At 42.3% G+C, this 20,004-nt stretch overlaps 1 protein-coding gene and 1 long non-coding RNA gene across 3 annotated transcripts in view; one reads left to right on the forward strand and one right to left on the reverse strand.

Moving 5' to 3' along the window:
- The window catches only part of GNAL (G protein subunit alpha L), a 195,769-nt gene that overhangs the window by 62,558 nt on the left and 113,207 nt on the right, over positions 1–20,004 (forward strand). The window contains exons 1-4 of one of the 2 annotated variants that reach the window (XM_075416485.1): positions 9,554–9,877; positions 10,230–10,302; positions 11,163–11,217; positions 11,402–11,521. In XM_075416485.1, coding sequence (XP_075272600.1) covers positions 9,739–9,877; positions 10,230–10,302; positions 11,163–11,217; positions 11,402–11,521 — 387 coding nt within the window. In that variant the 5' untranslated portion in view covers positions 9,554–9,738. Of the gene's footprint in view, positions 1–9,553; positions 9,878–10,229; positions 10,303–11,162; positions 11,218–11,401; positions 11,522–20,004 lie in introns of those variants that run through there. The other variant, XM_075416484.1, reaches the window with a different exon arrangement.
- LOC142360864 (uncharacterized) lies at positions 6,999–9,592 on the reverse strand. The gene is made up of 3 exons (XR_012763464.1): positions 9,491–9,592; positions 9,230–9,283; positions 6,999–8,678 (listed from the first exon to the last, which is right to left on the reverse strand). It is a non-coding gene; the product is annotated as an uncharacterized LOC142360864 (long non-coding RNA).

Raw genomic sequence — 20,004 nt, forward strand, 5'->3', positions numbered from 1 at the left:
TAAGCTTTTCAAAACCCTCTCAATGTTATAAAATGTATAGTGCAGTGTCTGAACAGCTGCATTAGCTGAGATTGGACTAGACTACTTTTGCATTTGTACTATTGCTAACCTCCAGACACTGCTGTGATAGATCTGCATAGCATTGCACTACATCATTTGGACATTTAGCTAAGACTTAAAAGGCAAGGCACTGAGCTAGAATGGTGGTCCTAAAAAAACCACCCGAACTAACAAGAAAAAGCCCATACGTACCTATAATTATGCAGATTAGTATGGAAACCTGCACCATTGTTGACCTAGGTTAAACTTTAAAACCAGAGAAAATGCTTCCGTATTTTAGGAAGTTTTCTCACATTTTCTCATATTATTCATTGTCCATGGAATGTGGAAAGAGGGGCAGGCCACTTGGGAAGAGTACAGGAACGTGGTGAGAGCATGCAGGAATGGGACAAGGAAGGCCAAGGCTCACCTGGAATTGAAGCTGGCAAGGGATGTCGAAAACAACAAGAAGGGCTTCTTCAACTACATCAGCAGCAAAAGGAAGGCTAGGGACAGTGTGGGGCCGCTGCTGAATGAGGCGGGTGTCCTGGTGACGGAGGATGCGGAGAAGGCAGAGCTACTGAATGGCTTCTTTGCTTCAGTCTTCAGTGCTAAGACTGGCCCTCAGGAATCCCAGGCCCCGGAGGTAAGAGAAGAAGCCTACAAAGAGGATGACTTTCCCTTGGTCGAGGAGGACTGTGTGAGGGATCGCTTAAGTGATCTGGATGTCCACAAATCCATGGGCCCCGATGGAATGCACCCACGAGTGCTGAGGGAGCTGGCAGATGCCATTGCTGAGCCACTCTCCATCATCTTTGAGAGGTCCTGGAGGACAGGAGAGGTGCCCGAGGACTGGAGAAAGGCCACTGTCACTCCAATCTTCAAAAAGGGCAAGAAGGAGGACCCAGGGAACTACAGGCCGGTCAGCCTCACCTCCATCCCGGGAAAGGTGATGGAGCAGCTTATCCTGGAGGCCATCATGAAGCAAGTGGAAGAAAAGAAGGTTATCAGGAGTAGTCAGCATGGATTCACCAAGGGGAAATCATGCCTGACCAATCTGATAGCTTTCTACAATGACATGACTGGCTGGGTAGACGAAGGGAGAGCCGTGGATGTTGTCTACCTTGACTTCAGCAAGGCTTTCGACACAGTCTCCCATGATATCCTCCTAGGGAAGCTGAGGAAGTGTGGGCTGGATGAGTGGTCGGTGAAGTGGATTGAGAACTGGCTGAATGGCAGAACTCAGAGGGTTGTCATCAGCAGCGCTGAGTCTAGTTGGAGGCTGGTAACAAGTGGTGTCCCCCAGGGGTCAGTACTGGGCCCAGCCTTGTTCAACTTCATCAACGACCTGGATGAAGAGTTAGAGTGTACCCTCAGCAAGTTTGCTGATGACACCAAACTGGGAGGTGTGGTAGATACACCAGAAGGCTGTGCTGCCATTCAGCGTGACCTGGATAGGCTGGAAAGCTGGGCAGAGAGGAACCTGATGAGGTTCAACAAAGGCAAATGCAGGGTCCTGCACCTGGGGAGGAACAACCTCATGCACCAGTACAGGCTTGGGGTGGACCTGCTGGAGAGCAGCTCTGTGGAGAGGGACCTGGGTGTCCTGGTGGACGACAGGTTAACCATGAGCCAGCAGTGTGCCCTGGCTGCCAAGAAAGCCAATGGGATCCTGGGGTGCATCAAGAAGAGTGTGGCCAGCAGGACAAGGGAGGTTCTCCTTCCCCTCTACACTGGTCTAGTGAGGCCTCATCTGGAGTACTCTGTCCAGTTCTGGGCTCCCCACTTCAAGAAAGATGAAGAGCTACTGGAGAGAGTCCAGCGGAGGGCTACGAGGATGATGAGGGGACTGGAACATCTCCCCTACGAGGAGAGGCTGAGGGAGCTGGGCTTGTTCAGCCTGAAGAAGAGAAGGCTGTGAGGGGACCTTATAAATGCTTACAAATATCTGAAGGGTGGGTGTCAGGAGGATGGGGCCATGCTCTTTTTGGTAGTGCCCAGCGACAGGACAAAAGGCAATGGGCACAAACTGAGGCACAGGAAGTTCCGTCTGAACATGAGGAAGAACTTCTTCCCTCTGAGGGTGACAGAGCACTGGAACAGGCTGCCCAGGGAGGTTGTGGAGTCTCCTTCTCTGGAGATATTCAAGACCCGCCTGGACAAGGTCCTGTGCAGCCTGCTCTGGGTGACCCTGCTTCGGCAGGAGGGTTGGACTAGATGACCCACAGAGGTCCCTTCCAACCCCTACTATTCTGTGATTCTGTGATTATGAATTTTTATGTTGAAAACAAACTTCTTCTTTCCCAAAGTATGTGAGAAAATAGATTCCTCAGTAACTTATTTATTATTAAGAGACTTGTTTCAAAATGTCTACAAGTTCTCTGGACTTTTCAACCTTTCCCCATTCTCCTTCATGCACACACCAGTGTTTTTATCACCTTTCATCCCAAATTAAATAATCCTGTGAGATTTCATCCATACTCCTGATCCTTAGGATAAATTAAACAAATATTTGCTCCAAAGAATCTAACCCATGTTACACAAACAGCCCAGTGTGTGCTGGAAAAAACTTTTGCTTTGTAGTAAAAATAGGATCAGTAAGATCATATGGGTTTGAATTTCATTAACTCATTCTATAAAGGTTCCATCAGAATACCATTGTAATTTTGAGACTAGCCAGGAATAGAACGAATTAATAAGAGAACAGAAGAAAAAAGAGAATAGAATAAGTAGACTTATTTCCCAGGAAATGGTCACACTATGTTTACAATTGTTTTTCCCCTCTCCCACATTGGTATGCAGGCGGAATGGTCATCTACATAAGTAATCTATCTGCTTAGTCTTCATAGCTACTATTTTATCTGCCCAGAGAAATAAATAAATTCATGCCATGAAAGCATAGAAGTTTAACTGCAGCATAAACCTGGTTTTGGACAGTACCCCTTGGATCAACAAGTCAAGTCTCTTGAATTATGAGAAAACGTGAGAGCTATTTAATCCAAAAGATCATCTGCTTTGCACACACATACCACAAAAATACCTGCAGGAAACTTAACATCTATACCACAAAAGGCCAAGCTGAACACGACTCAACAAGTATTTGTTACAAGCAGATGTACAGGTTAAGAAAAGATAGATGGATGAGGAGAAAAACAGTGTGGTTGGTTATTCAGTAAGTTTTGATGTTTTATCTGGATTTGCTAGTTCAGACTGATGCACTCAAGCAAAAGCTGTATTTCTGCAATAAATATTATTGATATGAATCAGGGTGTGAGAGTGTGTGAGGATACACACATCTTGGAAACATTATTTCCTGAAGCCAATTTTTACTGATTACTCTTGTGTGTAGTAACATGTTGGGGTCCTTAAACAGGGTTAGGAGACGGACTTAGTTGCTGTGAACTTACCAGTGCTTCTGAGAATTGGAGTTGTATTGATATGCACTCACTAACTGGAGTTACAGAATTCCTTGGTTCATGTTAAGGTAGTTGTATGCAAGGATTGTGTTTATTTGTAAAAATTTTCTGTTGAGGGACACCATTGACCATTACTACAGGCACTCAGAAGAATCAGAGTACAATTTTGAGTTTGTATGCCAATAACTTAACTTTGTAGAGACTTTTTTTTTTTTTAATAAGCCATTTGTGGGCCTAGCTATAACTTAACTTCTCAAGCAGAGGAGTTAATAGTGAAAAAGCTAATGTGTATCGCTACATTTATATCAAGACGGAGGGGTGATACAAGCACAAGTGAATCACGGATCAGATGTGTTTGTGGTGAATGTAGAGACAATCTAGCTCAGCAGAATGTTCTCTAATGGTACGGGTGGAAGCAGGCATGCTGTGACTGCGAGTGTTCTGCTGAGGCGCGTGCCTCGGATTTCAAGGTGAGGTTAAGGCACATCTCGCATATGTTTGGTGCCTCACAAGATTTTTTTCTCCCCCAGTTTTTAATTTCTGTCCAAATACGGAGATTGTGATAGTTGACCTGAGCATTTATTATGACATGCAAAATTCTGTATGACATACCAAATCTTTTATAAACTCAAGATAAATGATTTGGTTTCGCTGTTACAGCTGTGCAAGATATTGGTCAGCATGTTGCAGAGAATCTAGGGCACGTCTACTGTATAGATTTTTTTCCCCCTATTTTTTAAAACAGCAACTCCAGCTATAATTCTAGCTGACTTCCTTATTTATTGATGAATTCACTTCTACATTAAAGTGATAGTAGCATGTTTTGCCTGGCTTTATTTAAATCTATTTAATCTTGAGGGCTCTCCTAAACAACTGATTAGAACTATTTTTCCCTTGCTTTAAATTGTTAATGTATTACTTTGTTTATTCAGTTTGGGGAGGGGGAGGGTGTCCTTGGGGTGCCCACCCAAGTGAAACTCCCCATAAATTGGGATACTGTGATAAAACTGTCTCCTGTTTTGCTCACAACGTAACATACCCCATAACAGAGGCTCACAAATTCATCAGACGGGAGGTCATCCTTCTGCTTATTGCGAAAGCATCTGTGTCACTTAGTTTTAACAGTGTTATTTCATTGTAATATGTAAGAATATTTAAGCCACATGAGGTTACTCAGTCTTTTAAATATTATTAGGCCCTTGCTGGATTTATGTTATTTTCAATCAGCAACTTCTGCCTCTGGTACCGACAGATGGATGTGTGTGTAGTGGTATCATGCAAGTCTCTCTTCATAGAAAGGGATTTCTAGTCTGAAAGGATAAGTAATAAACACGTGAATTATATTACCGAAAAGGATCTAAATGGAAACCATGAGCTGACAGGGATGGCCAGAGGAGATATTCGCCTTTCCTTGTTCTTCCTTGCAAGACACGGATGAGGAATAACTAGCTTGGAAGAGGAATAACTAGCTTGGATGAAATAGGATTGCCCTCTTTCCTTAGCACAATCATACTGCAAATCTGCTTTTCACTTGATGCTTTTCTGTGCAGGCTTCCCAGGAGCATCTGGTTCCTACTTGGAGCTAATCCTCCCCTTCACATGGGGCAAAAGGCTGTCATCTTCATTTCTGTGGGCTGCTTTCTGCAGTTTTTCTCTGGAAAAACCTTTCTTTCTCTTCAGACCCTATTACCTTTATTCCATAGTCTTCCACCACATCACTACACCAGCTTTCTCCCTTTTGCTGCTTCCCTGTGCCTCGCAGAGATGGGGAGTTGTGGTTTGTAGGACTGGACTAGGTGAGGGGTATGTTGCTTTGTCAGGTGAGTTACGTGGTGGCAGCTGCCAAGTGAAGGAGTATGGCACAGGAATAGGTACAGCAAACTGGGTCAGCAAGCCGGGAAACTACTCAGAGCACTGCCATGCCCTCAGCATTGCCAGACTCTCCTGCATCAGTGAGTTTGCCCTTAACCCACAGACCTGAAGTCAATTTGGGTTCGGGTCTGCAGTCACTGTGGAAATGGATACCTCACCTTCTCTGGCATCTCTCCCATCCCACTTCTTAAAACAGAAGAGCTCCTCTTGAAATTCTTTTAAAGACTTTTTTGAGGTCACAGGTTTAAACACAAAAACATAAAGGTTAGATTTTTTTTAACATGACGTTCACTTCTCCGCAAAGCATGTGCTGTGTATTTTCTAGACCCTTAGTCAGTATTTTTAATACAGTCAGAGTTGCAATTTTTTTGGTTCCTGGTTCCTGTATCTTATAAAAATCCAAATGTAGCATTCCAGGGAGTGTGTACTTTTGTGTTAATATTTGACATCTGCAGGGAGACAAACTTACCAAGAATTTATTAGCAAAGATATATTTTTCTTGAATACCTATGCAAATACTGATTTATTTTTCTCTTTTCAGATCATGGTTTGATGATGAGGTGGAGTAAAAACCATGAGTATTAGTGAGCTGCGTGTTCTGTTGGTGCAGTGGCAGGCTACATGAAAAAGAGAAGTCAGTGAGGAGAAGCGGCTCGGGTCACCACAGTGTTACCCACCTAGTGCAGTGCCCAGACTTGAGGACAGTGACAGCAGAGAGTTCAGAGACCCCTGTGAAAGCTGAGGCAGGAAGAGTGGCAAGCAGAAAGGGTATCTTTTTCAGTTGTTTGGCTCGCCCCTAAGCTTTTGCTTACATCTGTCTTGCCATTTGCCCTTTTTTTGAGAAATGGAACTGAAGCCACAGTAGAGGCTGTGTAAAGGGAAGATGGTTTGCAAAGGACCTGCAAGGTTTCTGTAGATAAACTTTCACCACCTCTACCTAATGTTTGCAAGAAAAAGCTCTGCATCAACCCTGCTCTGGATTAGAGAGGCAAGAAGCAACCAGGTCGCTTGAGCTGCCATTAGTTTTTTGTCCCTCTTTAGCCCAAACAGAATGGGCAGGAGAAACAAGACTCTGATTTTGTGGCAGGGGTGGCCCCCCCAGTATGGCTGGTTCCCTGAACTTAGCTTCATCTGGGTTGTCATTTCTCTTCTATTCAAAAACACGAACATGACCCCACATAAGCGACTTGGGCTCCCCAGCATTCAGCCTGAGGCTCACAGACCTCTGAGGTGGGAACTCGCTAAGGAGAGCAGGAAATAAAGGTGTCTCCAGTTTTCCTCCAGGAGGGCTTGCGCTGTATTGCCTGGTTTCCCAATGGGCCAACACCAAGTTTCAGCACGAAGCATGAGAAGATGAATCTTATTTTTGTACACACATACCCATTCAGTGTGTGTTTTTATCTATATATATGTGCATATATATGTATGTTGCCTGATCTGGTGGGGCAGAAGCAATGTGAAATAACTCGTTTTCAGGAAGACCAGGAGCTTGAGGAGGATGCCACGTTGGTTACCTGGGGAGAGAGTGGAAGCGCAGGAAGAATTTGCTTTCCCTTGCCCTGCCCAGGATTTTGTTTTTATTCACATGTACGATTTGTACTAGAAGCTGATTTGGTAAAGCAGCATTACTTAAACCTTTTATAGAGGCAAGTATTTGGATTATGCTCACAATTTGGGTTTATCCATGTGCAGAGGAGACATATATTTATGCGATAGCTGTGATTTCTCTGGAAAAAATAAGAATTGCTGTGTCCAAAGGGGGTGAAATATTCTCTTGTGTTTATTATTGCTTCCAGGATTTTGTAATTTCAAATGTGTCAGTATAAATGCTGTATTTGGGAAAGGCAAAGCAAGGATTGGGAATATAATTACGGCCAAAAGTTCTTTCTGGGCACAGGTTGCTTGCGCGTGTCATTCTTGAACTGTGTGATCTTTTCTCAGGAGGAAGAGACCCAAAAGGGTCATGGGGTTTTTCGAGGGGGAGAGAGGAAATGAGAAACACTTTCCCTCTTTCGGAGAAAGGTAAAAGCAGGATATATCAGGATCCTGACAAATCCTACTTGTTGGCATGGAGCCTTTTCAAAGCTGGCAACAAAATCTCCACCAAAAATCCCAACGTTAGTACATGCAGGAAGAAAACTTACTGAGGAGAGGAGGGGAAGAAACAAGGCAGATTGAGCTCCCCGGGCCGACTGACACTAGCCAGATTTGGGACCTAGGTCCCAAACTCAGGCATTTACACAGGAAATAAATATGGCTGTGCACATCTTGTGCATCATAAATTACAGCTGCTGACACTGAAGAACTGTGAAAATCCAGGCTCAGTTAGTGATTTCTAGCCAAGCCTGTTCAGTTTTGAGCCCTCGCAGGGCTGCAGCAGAGAGCAAATGTGACTGCTCTTCACAAAAGCCGTTCATTGTGTATCCCATGCCTGGCAGCCCCCAAAACCAGCAGTCACCCTGAACTACGCTTCCAAACCTACCTGTTTCTGAGGCGCGTTTTGCCCCTCCAGACAGGAAAATGTAGACAGGAAAAAAAGCAGTCTGTCCAAAAAAATGCAGTTCAGTAACGCTTAAAAATGCGTATTTTGGCCTGGCAGATCCTGTCTTTTTTTATCTGTAGTGTGTCTGCTCCCCCCTGCTTGTGTAAAAAGGACAATAAAATGGCTTCCAGAGTCTAGATCAAGCAGTACCATAAAAACACAAATCTGGCTTCTTGAATGCAGTGGTCTCCTGAAAACTGCACGTACCCAACCACAGGTGGAGCAGTAGGTGTTTCTCTTCTGGACCCTGCCCTTTTTCACCTTCCTATGGTGTGAGCTCAAAGTAGACAGCACCAGTTCCTCTTCCTCGGTCTAGCACTTTCCGCCTGAGTGACAGAGCAACTGGAAAAAACTAAATCCTTCTGTCTGTAAAATCCAGTTAATTTTTGCCACATGTACCTCAAGACTTTTTAGATAAAAACGGTATTTTGTATGGTTGAAGTTGATGGCAATCTCTTCTTCAATTTTAGTCAGGACCAAGGTTTCACACGCACACGCAGCTATGAACATACTAATTTTTCACTAATCCATCTTTGAAAGTCTGGGGGAATAATAACATTTGGAGGTAAAGGCTGAAGATATTTTGGAGCTTCAGAGGTGTGGTGTCCATCCTTCTTGTAGCGGTCTTGTGCCTCAGTGAAGCAGGGGGTCACGTCTGAGCAGCGCGGGGGGGTTCCAGCAGTGGACGTTCAGGAAGGGCCAGGTGCGGTACCGCCGCTTTCGCGCTGGGACGCCAGCCTGCACGGGGAGAGGTGTGAAGCCAGAGGGAATACCGGTAACGGCGTCTGCGTGATGGTTCATTTCAGGACCTAAAATGGAGGTGGATGAAGGCACAGGCGTACCGTTTCTTGTGGAGATTTGTTGTGGGTGGCTGGCAGTAGCGGCACGTACGTTGTCACGTTTGGGCTAAGCGTTATTGTGGGCTGCTGGGACCCTTGCTACTTTCCCGCCCTCCTTGCAGAGGCCAGCCAGGGTGGCGGCCATCACCGGTGGCAGCCTGGAGCTTCAGACCCCTGGAGAGCCAGGCCTTGCTCTGGTAGCGGCCGGGCCCTTCCCGCGCCGCCGAGGAACGATGGGGAAAGCCGGCCTCGGCCCCCGGGCGCCGCGCCCCGCAGTCCCCCGCCCCCGGCCACAAGGCCGCGGGCGGGGGGGGCCGGGCCCGGAGGCCGCGGGTCCCGCGGAGGCGATGCCAGATCCACGTTTTCGCGGCAGCAGCGCTGCCGGGGCGCGAAGGCCGGGGCTGCCGAGCGGGGCGGCGCCGGGGGGGCGGCCCGGGGCGGGGGGCGGCGGCAGGCGCGGGCCCGGCGGAGCCGCCTGGCCGCGGCCCCGCAGGATCCAGGTAGATCGGTCCGGCTTTTACCTTTCTCCTCCGGCTTCCCTGCGCGTCGGGCCGGCCGCCGGGCCGTTTCCTGGTCTGGCAGAAAGAGGCAGTGCTGAGTTCGGGAGACAAAAATAGACCTCTAGAGAGAAATATAGGGATTGTGTGCGCGGTGGGGAAGGGAGAGCGGCGAGCGGCACCCGGCCGGTGTCCAGGAGGAGCCCCCCGCTCCCGCTCGTTGCATGTCAGGCGTTTCTGCACGGCTCTCGGCCCCCCGCCCCCTCCCCGCCGGGGCAGGGTTACCTCTGCCGCCTGCTCGCCGCATCGCTTCTGGGGAGCGAACCAGCCGGCTCCGTGTCGATCAGAAAGCGGCCAGAGACCATTTTCTGTGAGCAAGCCGGGGGGGGGGGGGGGGGGGGGGGGGGAGAGAAGAGAAGCCGTCGCAGGGACACACGGATATAGAGACTTGTCTCCTGCCTTCCCCCTGCCTCCCCCCGGCAAACGCTAAATCCGTAAAGGCAGCGGTTTGACATCCACCCCGAGCGGCGGCGATGGGGTGTTTGGGCAACAGCAAAACGGAGGATCAGCGTATCGATGAGAAAGCGCAGCGGGAAGCCAACAAAAAAATAGAGAAGCAGTTGCAGAAGGAGAGGCTGGCTTATAAAGCGACCCACCGCTTGCTCCTGCTGGGTAAGGAGAAGGGGGCAGAGGCGGGGGCCGGACGGGGAGAGGAGGGCGAGGAGGGGGCGGCTGCCCCGGCCCCGGCCCCAGCCCACCGGGCCGCAGCGGAGCGGAGCGGGGAGATGCGGCGTCCGCGCCGCGTAGGGCAGAGGCGGGCGGCGGGCAGGGAGCGGGGTGCCGGACCTCGGCGGGTCGAGCCCGGCGCCGGAGCCACATGGGTGCGGGCCGGCAGAAAGGCTGCCGGAGGTGGGAGATGCTGGCGTCTCCGGGGGGAAAAACCGCACGAACCAAAACCCACCTCAGACCCCCGCAGCCTGAACCCTGTATCACGATGTTCTCCCTTTCCTTCTTTCTCTTCCAGGGGCTGGTGAGTCAGGAAAAAGCACTATTGTGAAACAAATGCGAATCCTACATGTCAATGGATTTAATTCAGAGTAAGAATCACTGACACTTTGGGGCTTCTTTTTCGTTAAATGTTGGAAACGGATGAACAGGCGGCAGGCTAGGAAATCTCTCCTCTCACCCCCCTGTGTTTTGGTGGCCTGGCACTGCGTTTTGGGGGAGGGAGGGGGGGAAGGAGAGCGAGAAGAAGGAAATCACTGCCATTGTATATTTGCGTTTTCTCCTTCTGGCCCCCTTTACTGTATTTTACACTGTTGCTACTGCAGCGCTTGACAGGCCCCTCTGTAGCAACAACATGGCGACTACTTTTTACATAGAAGCAAATAACCAAATATTGCATCTGTCCGTAATATAAAAATACATGTCAAGTCACATCCAGGATGACAGTGGCTGCTGTTTTTCCGGCATTGGGGTTACTGTAAAACTGAAACTAATTTTGTACGACGTTTGTTAGAAATCGTTCTGTTTTCTGAGGCTGCATCGTTATCTCTCTGAAGAACTCTTTGCCAGAAATCAGTATTAATCCATAGCGTTAATTTTAGATATCTGTTTGCCTTCAACTACGTGTTGTTAATTTAGAGCATGTTTACAGCATGCTGTAGAAATGAAGGAGTGACTTCCAGTGCTATCAGGGGAGGCTTTGCAGATGTGGCTATGATTGTCTGATTTAAAAAAAAAAAACAAAACAGGGATGAATGTGCCTTGCTCTTTGTGCTATGCAAGAAAAGGGATGAGGCGAAAAATGTAATTGTCTTGCTGCTCTTTTCACTTAGTATGTTGTAATGATTGAAGAGCAGATAAACAAGCGATTGGTGAAGAAAAATTAAATGCAACTGACTGAACTGCTTTGGAAGAAAAAAATCGAAGTGTTAATGTTTCTGTTTTAATGCAGAGAAAAGAAACAGAAAATACTGGATATTCGGAAAAATGTTAAAGATGCCATTGTGGTAAGAACACACTTTGTACTGTTCTTAAATTGCTTGGGTGTACTGGAAATGATAAGAATTGTGCTCCCTGGGATTGTGCTGAGAGAAATCCCATTTTGCTGATCAGATGGGATTATCTTCTATTGATCCTGTATCCTAGATTTATCCAGATTAATGTCTTTGTTTTTCTTTCATCCAATTCTAGACTATAGTTTCAGCTATGAGCACTTTAATACCCCCAGTTCCATTGGCCAACCCAGAAAACCAATTTCGAATGGACTACATCAAGAGTATAGCTCCTCTTTCTGACTTTGACTACACACAGGTAAGAATAGAAACCACTGATGTATTCTGCTTCAAGGGGCAACATGTTGCTTCACTTTGATTAACTGAAACATTGGGGTTTTCAGTTGTTGGAAGATGGTCGTGCGAAGAGCTTATGCCAGCGTTACCCCTGGTACAAGGCCGTGGTGGTTGCACCTGTTTTAGCAGTGCAAGGTTTTGTTGCTACTGATTTATTTGCTGCTGTTTCTAAATGCTGTTTCTGCATTTAGTTCTTCTCTTCGATATTTCTGATGTCATTATACATATTGACACTTCAAATAAGACTTTGTTGAAAGCTGGTTTTGTACCTGGAATTAGATGCAGGATGTCAGTCTGAGGAGTTACTGTCTACCTACAGAAAAGGACATAAAAGGAAATAAAAGGATAGAGTGGCCCCAGTGGTGTTTTCCATATTTACTGCACTTCAGAGTGGAAACTCACGCAAATGATGGTCAAGTAAGGTGGTTTGCTTCCTTATACGTTTGTTGTAGTTGGCACGAGCAGTCATTTACTTGTATGTGAATGTAGCCATCTTTTGACACGAAATAATTAGAAAATCAAGGATTTCTGTATAGAGGCTATTCTTTTGTGGACAAGTGAGAGATATTTTTCGGATTAACTTGCATAGACATTGTATGTTTGATTTTTATGTTTTTATGTTATTTATAGAATCATGCATAGAATGTTTTATATTTTATGCCTAACATGAAAGCAAGTGCATAGGCATTCTGAATATCATAAGGAATTTTATTTTTACAGTAGCACAGTTTTTAATTTGCTTTAAATGCTATTGAAAGCAGTTTGTTATCAATACAGTAAGGACTAAAAAAACCTTCATTCATTGGCTAAGTGATTGCAAGTTGCTCATGCTATGAATGTTACCAAAGAAGGCATTTACAATAGAGTGAGTGTCTTTAGGTTATGATAGCTTCAGGGGAGAAGGGGGAGAAGGGGAAGAGTCGTTTCTTTATTATATGACTCATATTCTCTGGTGTGTGGTTTCGCCTCTGGTAAACCTACCGCTTTGAAGGTTCAAGATAAAGAAAAAATATCAGACATCTTGTACAGTTAGAATTTAACACAGAATGAAGATGTTAAGAAAACGACTGCAAGGTACACCCACATACTGCATAATTGCTCAATTGGTAGATGTAAGTTAGTGAAAATGAGAAACTCTTTTTAGAAATGGAACGCAAGTTTGACATGAAATATTTGTCTTATGCAGGTATTGCAGTTCTGAGGCATTTGTTGCTCATTTTATGTGGGGGGGGTTTTTGCTTGAATTTTGACCCTTACATGTTTCAGTGAAACAAATGGTGGCATATATCTTTTGCAGTCCTCTGTAGTACATGTGGGGTTTTTTGAGTTTCTGGAATGAATGAAAACTAAAACGGGCTTTTCACAGGGCTGGAAGTTGTGGGGTTGTGGGGGTTTTTTTGTATTGTATTGTTTACAGTATTTCCACTTTTTCATAGAAGCTGACCATATCTAGTCAAATTTGACTCACTGTTTGATCTTTTATAGAGTGGAAAACTTACTCTTCTTGGAGGATAGAAAGGACCTAGTGGACTGTGAAACAAGTAATAATTAATTTGAAATCTTGATTCAAAGTTCATTTTAGTTTAAAATAAAAAAATATAATAACTCTGGTTTTAATTGAGTAGGATTTCTGATAATACCATCACATTATTTGAAATAGTGTCAAATAATAGTCCTAATTTAACAAAAAAAAGTTGTTACAAGCTTAAAGAAGAAAAATCTAGTGCTGGCTTAGAAGTAAATGTACTTGATGGGTCACTTTCATCTTTTCCCTCCTATTTTCTTCTCTGCTCAATTCATAGGTTTAAGCTTATTAAAGTGTATAGTCTGTCTACCTTTTTTTTTTTTTTTAATTTCTGGTGGTTTAGTATGTTATTTCTCTCCAGGAAGATGTGTGAGCAAGACAGACTGAAAAAAAAAAAAGTGCTGTTGTGCTTCAGGGCTTGATTCTACTTCCAGTTTAAGTCAATTAGAACTTAAAGTAGAATTATGTTTGCAGCTGAAATAACTTTCGACCCATTTAGTATTTTTGGATAAGGACAAACATAAAAATAAATACTTGGATAGTAATCAGTTACACATCCTTTGCTAAGCATTACTGATTCTGTAATTAATAGCTGATTTATGGAAGAAGGCCTTCTGAACCAGGGAAACCAATACAGTATTTAGTAGGAGACATTTAGGACTGGCGGTTCTATCAGCTGTATTTGAACAGTTGTAAAGGAAAGAATGCTGACTTGGGCAGTGCTTAGGTGTTGCCTCCAGAGTAAATTATGGCACACTCTAAAATGTGACAGAGGTTACCGTTCTTCCTTTAGATGAGGGAAGAGGCAATTTTAGCGTTTTTGACAATATGGATGGTAATGAGCTGTTAAAGGCATAGCCCTTAGTGTTGCAATATGCATTACAGATGTGGGTTTTTTTGGATTCTGTTAGCCACATACTCTTGTCATAAAAAGTGATGTATTTTAGGTGAAGATGTGTTGCAAATACATCGCATGCAAAATGTGGGAAAATGACAACACCGTATCGTGAGTCTTTAAAGACAGATCCTGATGAAATGCAGAAACTTCACTGATGGCAAAGTATGGCCAACACTCATGAGACACTAATTTAAATGAATTTGTGACATGTTGGGTATGGGTATGCTTGGATATGCATTCCTGAATTGCACACGAATTAGCTAATACTCATTTAAGTGTGAAAATTGTCCTTTAAAATAAGTGGATTTGAAAACACCGATTTCCTGTGGGTGAAATCATACTCTTAATTTCAATTTATGACTGAAATTCCAAGAACTTGAGTAAGGATGGGATTCACATTTAGACTCAGATCTGTATTTTGGGGTTTTGTTCGGTTGTTTTTTTAATTACACAGCTCTCTACAAAGTGTAAGTAGAACATCTTGCTGAGTAGTGATACAAATTTTAAAACAACTGGTTTTCTCTTTGCAGCCTTCTAACATTCCTTTAAGAGTCTTGTGGTGTGCCCCCCCAATAGTTTTACTTATTTTTAAAATTTATTCTTTAATTTCGTTTATTTACGCTACATTGGTGATAAATCTAGTTGATACAAAACAAATTCAAAAGTTTCTTGATTCCTTTTATAATTTTTATGTTGCCTTTTGTTACTTTTATTAAAAGGCTGTACAGTTTCCACAAAAAAAATCCTGGGTGACTAATGCAGTCTGATTATACAAATCATAAGATTTAAGGCTAGAGTTTTTACAAAGTTAATAAAAGTGGACAAGGCAAGTGTGCACTGTAGTTACTTCTTTGAAGTCATGAAAGGAATGAAGATAAATGTTTGTCTGATGAGTAGTTTGGGCATTATCTGAGCTCCATATTCCAGGGCAGAATGAGCAGAAGGGCTTTAAAACTTAAATGGAAGCACGCACGCTGTATCGGAAAGGATTTTTTGTTATTTTTGGCAAAGTGTTGACTGATACTTGGTAAAGTTAACAGGAATTGACCTGCGCCGTTTTTAATCCTTTATTGATGGGGATTTATTTTGTCCTTTGTGAATCAGAGTGAACATATTAAGAGCATATTATGCTGGTAGCTGTGGAAAAACATGGTGTATTATGTAAGTGTGTGTTTACTCAAGTTCAGTTGTCTTTATATTAAAGTATTTGAATGTTGTAGGCACTAGAAAGCTGCTCTGTGCATAATTCCTTTACCCTTTGTCTTCCTCAAAAATACAGTCAAATTAAGTGGCTTTTCGTAATAAGTGTCTTGGATCAAGCTCATCTAATCAGTTGTATGTAGGTATATAGCAGGTAGTCAGTTAGCTACCACCAAACTATATAGTCAAGTGTTTGGCTGTGCGAACCAGTTTCCAGTGAATGTGAATCGTTTGCTTGATAGAGAACATGTCAACACTTCACCCAGGTTTTGGGGAGTGGGGAGACTTTTCAAAAGATTCATTTTCCTTTGCTAAGAATGTTTTAGAGAGGCAAAGTGTTCTGTTGAACCTTCATAAAACAGTGAATTGCGCAAATGTAGTCCCTGGTGCTGATTTTAGAATGTGAGTTTTAAAAATAATTTTTAAAGCTGTTTTATCAATCAGGCAAGCTCTTTAATTTAGCTCTTAAAAGTGAAATGTTAATGTGGGCATTGACAGGGAAACTGCTGTAGATTAATTTGGTCTGTGATTTGCTCTACATTTTCAGATAATTGCAGTTTGAGTTCAATTTGATTACTTCCATTTTCCTCCATGTTTTCTTCTTAAAAATCAGGACTTTTTATATGTGATGTAAAGACACAAGAAAGAAAGAAAAATAAGTTTGATCAGAATTTGAAGTTATGTAGACTTCTGTTGGGCATTTCAAATTTTTGTTAGACCTGGTATTCAAATTTGAACTCGTGTTGATGCCTGGTGATGGCTGGTTTTCACGGTGTGTGTCTCAATGTGTGGAGTAACTGGAAACCTTGCTCAAGTGAAGTGTATGGCTGGGCTGTAGAAAATGTTTATCCTAAATAAATACATAAATAAAAGATTAAAAGCATGATAGATATGGTTCATACACAGTTAAACTTGCTTGGGTTGTGCAGCTAATGGTCTGACTTGAATATCGTATTTGACCACAATGTGTTAAAGTTTCCCTGTAATATGTACTTGATGTAGCCCAAAGGAGTTAGAGTAGTATCATCTTACATTTTTCAATTTTCAAATAACTTGCAGTATTTCTGTGTTTCTTAGGAGTGTGAAAATATACTATGTTTTACATGAAACTGTCGTAAAAGGGAGAATATGGTGAATGTTGCCACTCCGATGGCTTCATTTGATTTTTCTTTCTATTTAGATTTTTACTTTAGGGCTTGACCATTTTGGGTAGAATGAACGGCTACAAGCTTTTATAATTACCTGTGATCGTGATATGTAATGTCAGTAAAGTGTCAAGTGAATTAATTTTTTAAAAATCAATTAGACTTTTAAAAATTAAGTCATTTGCCTTTTTTATGGTCTAAGATCCACACTGGTAGTTCTTCATTTGTTCTTATTTCACAAATGCGGAAAGGATCTGGAAGGCTGGATAATGATTAAATTGTATAGGTCCAACAACATTATTGCTACCCTGAATTAATAACATTTGAAAAACTAATGAAGAAGGCTGTCAGAGAAGGACAGCTGAAAACGCTGCGAATGCTAAAGCAGTTGTTGGCAACTCCTTAGTCTTCACACAAAGGTTAAAATTGTGGAGAGGAATGGTGTTGAAAAGTAGTAGATACTGGGGAGAAGTAGCAATTAGGTAACAGATGAAATTTCTTTGTTGTGATAGCACTTGTTTTTATGCTGTACACTAACTAGTAATTAACAGCAGACACTGAAGTTGAGCTCTTTGCATGTTAAGAGCAGATTGTGCTGATGCCCAGCAATACCTTTCCTTCCATATGAAGTACCTGCTTGCATACAGATGTAGCGTGTCTGGTTTTCATTAAATCCGCAAGCCAAGTCCCTAATGTTCTGATTAGTCGAAGTTAAAGTACAAAATTATAAACATTTCATACGTGAGATCAAGAATTTACTTTAATGTTGTGTGTTATTTTGTTCTTATTCTCTGTAAGCATCAAGTTTGCTATTGATAGATTAGTCAATCCAGTACTGCTTTCAGAAATAATCAGTCGTTAACATTAACTGTGTAGTTTCAAAAACATAAAACTAGAGTGGGGATCATACTACAAACAAGTATGGGGCAATTTTGGGGGAAAAACAGGAAGAAAAAGAAAGGAAAAAAGGGGAAAAAGAAAGAAAGAAAAATGAAACCAACAAACCCCCAGACTTCTCAAATTGGTAATATGTGCTGGAACAGTAGAAGTGTAAAATTCTGCCATGATTTTCTTTAATTTCTTTATTTTAGTACTTTAATAAATACTCTGATTTTACGGAAAACACAACTGAGTCTTAAATTTGAAGTGGTTTGTGTAAAGTACAGCTCTTCTGTGAGGCTCAGGGTTTGCTTAAAATACACGATTTGTGTTTGGGGGGTGCTTGCTTTAGGATGAAGGAGTTCTTTATGTTCAAGCATAAAAATAAAGTAAGGGTTTTGCTGTAGTGAAACACTACTCCGTTTAATAGAAGTGTAACAACATGTTTCTTCCTCTCCTTCCTCCAAACTGACTGAATCACAACTGTTAACAGTTTATACTGGTGATAAGTAAATAATTAAATTTGTATCACAGGAAAGGAGCTCGGGGATCTGCATAGGCCCCCAACAATTAACAGTAGAAATACTGCAATTGGGAGCCATAGGAAGTCCCGTGCATAATCACAGATGATCCACAGTTAACAAATATAAGATGTATTCAGAAAAAAATGAAAAGAAACAGATATTAAATTCTGTGTTTGTTTTTAGGACTTCTGATCTCAATATTTTTAAGATCAGATTCAACTTTGAAATATACAGGAAAACTTCACCTTTCCCACATGTATTTGCCTGTACTAGAATATATTTTTGCATAGCTTGCAATGTAAAACAATGAATTTCAGTCTGAAAAGACAATTATTTGACGAAGTCTCGTAACAGTGCTGCTTATGAATCAAGTGCAATGTTACATCAGTATTACATCATCATAGTAACACCAAATTAAATGTTTGCTGTCTTACATTGTGAATCTGGTTTCCCAGATAGTGGGGTGGTATTCACACTTTATCCAGCCTGCCTTATTTATTATCATCACCCAACACAGAGACTTCCACTGTGAAACTGGAAAGATATCATTTATTATTACTGCTAACTAAAACTTAAATTACTTCCGTAGTCTGCAAAATTGTTGACATTTACTGATACTGCTTCGTTTTGTACCTATGAATACGAAATAGTTGGAGGTTTTTTTGAAAGTCAAGCCAGCACCCAGTCAAATACTGTAAATTAGTAATGATAGATGTCATGCTCTTTCTTTTTTTGCTACAATTTTAGCTGAAAACTTCATATACTTCTATCGCACTTTACAAGGATAAAAATATTTTTACATCTAAATTTGGATATTTGATTTGATGGCAACGGGAACACTAATAACTTGAATTATCATTTTAAGTAGGAGTGACTGATTTTCTTCACGGAACTAAAAATGTATTACAGGATCATTTATGAGCTTCAGAATATTTTTTTCATGAGGCATTTTTCAGTGTACACCCTAATTTTGAATTAAAGGTGGAAGCAATAGGTTAAAGCCTGTACCATCATTATCTTTGTGTGGGCCACAGGTGTGTGAAGCACACTGATTTTATTTTAAACTGTGGTTGCTTTAGGGGCGCTGCTGTTTTGCATTCTTTTGCAACTTGTGGCTGCTGTTAAGGTGTCTTCCGAAACTGATTCTGCGATGTGCAGATGGCAGCAGTCCTTCTCCATCCCAGGCACTAAGCTTTGGAGAAACAGCTGAAGGAATAGCGCTGGTCGCTAGCTTGGTGCCTGATGGAGGTGGAGTAGCGTGGCCGGAATGACAAACTGATCCTGATTCCCAGTCTTCCTTCAGGGAAGAAACAGGAAAGAAATTCTTGCAATTTTTAGCACTTTAGTTACTAGAGTTGCATTGAAATCTCTAGAAGGTTTAATTAAAAATTACTGTGTAGTTTATTAAGACTTAACATGCACTTAAAAACATTTGCAAGAACTTTGCTTGTTTGTTCCCTCGTGTAAATCAAACTGAATTATAATGAAAGTAAATATAAATACATGCAAAACCCCACTCTTAATGAAGACACACTGTCCAATTAGTCTGAGGATGATGATATTTCAGACTTGTACAAATGGCAGTTTTCAGAGGAAGGGTAGTGAAATATTTAAAAGAATTGTCATTATTTATAAGCTACATGAAAACAGATTTTCCATCACAGCCAGAGAAAAGGTAAACATAGCACAGTATGTTTCACAATTGTCCTCATTATCAATTAATAATTTTAATCTCTTAAGACAAAGATAGCAGGTTGGTGTACTGTTTTTTGCCATTTTTGAGTACTCTGTAAAAGTAATGTGTTTACTAGTCAGGGAGAATCTTTTTTTTACTTCAGTGGCCATGATAAAAATGTACAGATCGGGGTAGGTCATCATATGCATGCATATTGTCAATGAAGCCATTGGAGACCTATGGAACAGAGGATATCGCATACTCAAATAATAGTAGTGTGGTTGTTTAGCGTTTCAAAGCAGTGAATGTTCATCTGTGCAGCCGCCAGAAGCTGCGTCCCCTTTCTTCAGCATGTGATGAGATTTTAACTTCAGTTTCTGAAACAGTATTGAGCATTGCCAGCTTAGACCTTTGCTTTTTTTTTTTTTCATTACCTCCATAGCTTCATCCATTGCTTGTACTTACTGTCAACAGCGGATTACCTTTTTTAATGTCAATATAGTCTGCATCAACAGACGGGCTATTTTGTTTGCAGAAGATTGCAACCTGAGCTGAGGAATAGAGAACAAGCTGAACAATGTAAACAGAAGACTGTACGT

Source organism: Opisthocomus hoazin, chromosome 3, assembly GCF_030867145.1.
Source record: "Opisthocomus hoazin isolate bOpiHoa1 chromosome 3, bOpiHoa1.hap1, whole genome shotgun sequence".
Classification (NCBI taxonomy): Eukaryota; Metazoa; Chordata; class Aves; order Opisthocomiformes; family Opisthocomidae; genus Opisthocomus; species Opisthocomus hoazin.